The sequence below is a fragment of the Austrofundulus limnaeus genome, unplaced genomic scaffold (assembly GCF_001266775.1).
Source record: "Austrofundulus limnaeus strain Quisiro unplaced genomic scaffold, Austrofundulus_limnaeus-1.0 Scaffold39, whole genome shotgun sequence".
Taxonomy (NCBI): domain Eukaryota; kingdom Metazoa; phylum Chordata; class Actinopteri; order Cyprinodontiformes; family Rivulidae; genus Austrofundulus; species Austrofundulus limnaeus.
This window is the reverse complement of record NW_013952441.1, coordinates 372,284-376,404: the sequence shown is the minus strand read 5'-3', so window position 1 is coordinate 376,404 and position 4,121 is coordinate 372,284. Positions and strand designations below refer to the sequence as shown.

General features: G+C 38.2%; 1 protein-coding gene across 1 annotated transcript in view; it reads right to left on the bottom strand.

The window, feature by feature from the left end:
• Positions 1 to 210: 210 nt before the first annotated feature.
• scd (stearoyl-CoA desaturase (delta-9-desaturase)) overlaps positions 211 to 4,121 on the bottom strand; it is a 6,706-nt gene continuing 2,795 nt past the window's right edge. Inside the window, exons 5-6 of the mRNA XM_014006990.1 lie at positions 3,572 to 3,804; positions 211 to 2,124 (exon numbers count right to left, since the gene is read on the bottom strand). Of these exons, the coding sequence (XP_013862444.1) occupies positions 1,925 to 2,124; positions 3,572 to 3,804 (433 nt within the window). The 3' untranslated portion in view covers positions 211 to 1,924. The remainder of the gene's footprint in view (positions 2,125 to 3,571; positions 3,805 to 4,121) is intronic.

Here is a 4,121-nt window from a genome sequence, read left to right as displayed (position 1 = left end):
GCTGTTGACAATAATATTTAAAGAACTAAATTAGTGCTTAGCCCCTAAATTTAGAAAGTGCTAATCCGCTAATATATTAAGAAATTAGCAAAAGCCCTAAAGCACAAATCAGAAAATTAGTTCCCCCTGTTAGTGCTTTAGGGGAACTGTGCCCAACACTGCTTTTGGCAAATAAAAAACAAACAAGTGTTGAAGGGATTGAAAGTGTACTGAAATAATTGAACTATGAATTTTATTTCAGAATAGTACATCATTAAACTGGACATGTTGAAAATCATTTGGTTTCTCATCAAAACAATAATGCAAATTTTCTTTTTCTGGACAGTAGGAGCCATTTCCCAGGGCTTGAGTTGGAGTCGACAGTTTTTATCACAGCACAAGATTTTTAACTTTGTAGCCTAAGTTACATCGTAGCGACTGATAACAGTGATCTTATTTCTTAGTGTGTGTTACAGACATGCTAACCTGCCTAAATCTGAAAAGTAGAATAAAAACATTCTTTCATTTGGTTTTTCAAGATCTTAGAAACTTACTCTTTTTGTCTAAACTGCTCAAATGTGATCATAAGGCATTTTAGACGCACTTCGTCATTGGTTAGAAACAAAAAGGTGCTTCAGTTTGATAGATTTTCAATATAATATACGAGACTATTTGCCGAATGTTAAAAATGCAAAAACATCAAGTTAAGATTATATTGTAGTCAAGTAAAACAATTTAAAAAACACAAAAACACAAGCATTCAATACACTAGGATTTTCAAATGAACACCAACATCAATGCAGATATAATTTTTTTTAGACTGATAATCGCTTTCCGTAAGACATCAAAGGGGGGGAAGAAGCCAGACCCTGTCTCTGAAATCACCACGACAAATCTGATGAGCCAAAAGCGACAGCAGCAGCTTCACGGTACGAAAGAAATCGACGCAGTTGTGCCACGACAGTCACCGACACGTCACCTTACCACGACAGCTACGACAGCGTATCGCCATGCACGTGGTTTTGAACAGCAGCTGACAGCTGCACCGACCAATGGGAGCTCCGCTGCAGATGTTTGGGACACATTGGATAACATCTGGAAACCCATAACGCTTCACAAAAAAAAACTTCACAATCATATAACTTAAAGACGAAATATTCACTAGAGTGGATGATAGAAATAGTTTAAATACGGTAAACGCTAGAAAATATTTGGCACTATTAAATATTCGTTAAAAAAATGTTGCATGTCACTGTTGAGATGAAAAAGCGGTTTTAATCTAAGGTTACAGATTCAAGCGAAGCATGTTAATTGTTTTCAAAGTGCTTTGATTTTTCTAAATATATTTGGTCTTGTTTTTTTTTTTTTTTTTAGAAGGCGAAACTGCGAAACTCACACAGTTCGGACAGTATTTTTGGGCTTTTAAGAGGAAGGTCTGGATTCCCTCACTTTTCAAATCCTTTGTTATATTTCACGTTTAAGTTAAGCTTTATATTTAAACTAATAATAATAATAAAAAAAATCCCATAAATCTGCATTAAAGGCAAGTGTTCGGTCAGAAATGCAGCCTATCAGCTTAGTTACTCCATATTTTAGTCCTTGCTGCATCTGATTAATATTCGAGTAACRGATCAAACTGAGTGGCTACAAGACTGAGTTTTTAAGAAAAGAGAACAGCAAAGTGGCAGAGAAGCAAGAAATAAAGTTGTCCTAAACAAATGACTCTACTTTAAAATTTGGCCTGGATGAATATCACAAATCCTATATCTTGAATGACTTGTATAAGTTTAGCTACAAAACCCACAAAGAACAAGCAAAATGTGGTCAGGACCCTCATGAAGCTGACTTAGAAACTCAGAGGATAATGAAATCGATCGCTGTCAGAGGCCTTTTGATCTTCGTCGGCTGGTTTCGCCTCGAAGCTGACGACCTCCTCCCTACAGTTTTAGCCACTGCGGTGGCTTCCGTCTCCGGTGCGCTGTGTCCGAGACAGGACCACCTCGCGGGAGACTCGCTTGCGGTCCTTGGCCAGGCCCAGGAGGCACATGAAGTCGATGAAGCAGGTGGTGAGGTTGAACTTGCAGCCGAACTCGCTGGTGGCGTAGTCGTAGGGGAACGTGTGGTGGTAATTGTGAAACCCCTCACCTGGACGGCACAGGAAGCAGCGGTCAGAGAATATGGCTTTAAGCAACTGGTTTTGTTTGTTTGTTTTGTTTTGTTTCTGTCAAGGTGTTGGAGAAAGACAGGTTTCCCACACTATGATCAACATCAAATTCAAGGACCTTTCAAGGACTTTCCAGTACCAATTTCCTTTCCAACATCCTTAAAATCCTTCAAAATGTTTCTAAAACCTTACAGCACCTAACACATTTTGCTCTGGTTCTGCTCTTTTTCATTTTCTAGTAATAATTTTAGCTACTTTTTGCAATTGTTAGCGTTTTCTGCTATTTCAGTAAAAATTCTGCTTCTTTCTGCTATTCTTCTGCTTTTTTCACTTACTTACGCTTTTTATGCTACTTTGTGCTATTTATGCTTCTTATAGTTGCTTTCTGCTATATTCAGCTGCACTTTTAGCTAATGTTTAGCTGGTATTAGCTAAAGTTAGGTTTTTGTAATATTTTGTATATTTTTGTAATTATTACAACTTAATTAAGCAAATTAATTAAGCTAAATTAAGAAAACTTGTGCTTCTTTTGCATCCTTTTGCTAATTAAAATGTTTCCAGCCATGTTTTAGCTGTTTTACTGAAAACGTCGGCTTTTTCAAGAACCAAGCGCAATGGCAATTACCTACTGCTACCACGGAATGTTACCAATAAACAGGTGTAATATCGTGTAAATTCAATAAAAACTGAACATATAAGTTGTTGAGTCAGAATCAATGAAAGAAAGTGGATTAAATGTACACCCTACATTCATATCTACAATACAGGGACATGTAATTATGTCCTGGGAGGTTCTGCAGCTCAGTTTGGGAGGAGGGGATGTGAACATGTCCCAATGCTCGGCGAGGACAGGAGGAGCTGTGGTGCTTCACCTGACCCGCCCTACTCTGCTCTGATTGGATAAAACTATGACTATGGCTCAAGTTATTTGTAGAAAGCCACGTCAGTTTAGTGTAATCCTGGGCTATCTACCGCAACAAATGTAAGTCTTGGGTTTTTTTATTTTATAATTATTATTATTATTTTTTTTTTACAGATGATGAAAACCAGTCGTGTGAATAGAGAACTTCAATCCCCAAAAAACATTCAAGGACTTTCAAGGACAAGTGTACTTATTGGCTCTTTTCAAAAACGTTCAAGGTCCTTGAAATAATTTTTCAAATTCACAAACTTTCAAGGACTTGTGGGAACCCTGGAAAGATAAACTGGGTATAAAATAATAGAAAAAATATATGGTGATAAAATTTGAGAGAAAGACTTGAATTTCAGGCGAGAGTTGCACAGGACAGTAAAGACAAGCTGCAACAAAGACAGGTCACCTGAATCGGAGATTCTTTAAAGTAAAAGTATGAAATCACTCGTGTGTTTTCACCCACAGTGACGTTTAAAAAAAACGCATTTCAGAACATGTTTGTGTGAATTTCATACCTATAGCGCTGAAAGTGACGAATCGGTTCTCCCGGGGGTTGATGTTCTTGTCGTAGGGCCTGTTTCCCCACATGTGAGCCGCGCTGTTGACCAGCCAGCTGGCGTTCAGCACCAAGGCGTAACGCAGCAGAGCCGGGATGAAGTACGCCACCCAGAGGGACTCCCCCCAGAAGTGCCAAGGCACGAACATGGGCACGAAGAAGCACATCAGCAGCACAGAGAGCTTGTAATACCTGAGACAGCAAGGRAAAGTGGCAATGAGGAGGAATGAAGTTATCTTAGTGCTTACTGAAAATAAAAATGTACCTTGGTTTTTTTTTGTTTTGTTTTTTTAAGGGGCAATATTATGTGTTTCTCAGACATATATTTAAATACTATACCATAGTAAAGCATTTATGTCACCTTTAGCTGTTATTAAAATGCTGTTTTTATGTTTAAATTGAAAATAAACTTATCTTCTCATCACTTCCTCTTCTAAATACCTTGAAATTGGCCTCTGTCTATTTAAGAACCAACTTCCGCTTCTGTCCCGCCCATTTCAGTGCGGGGG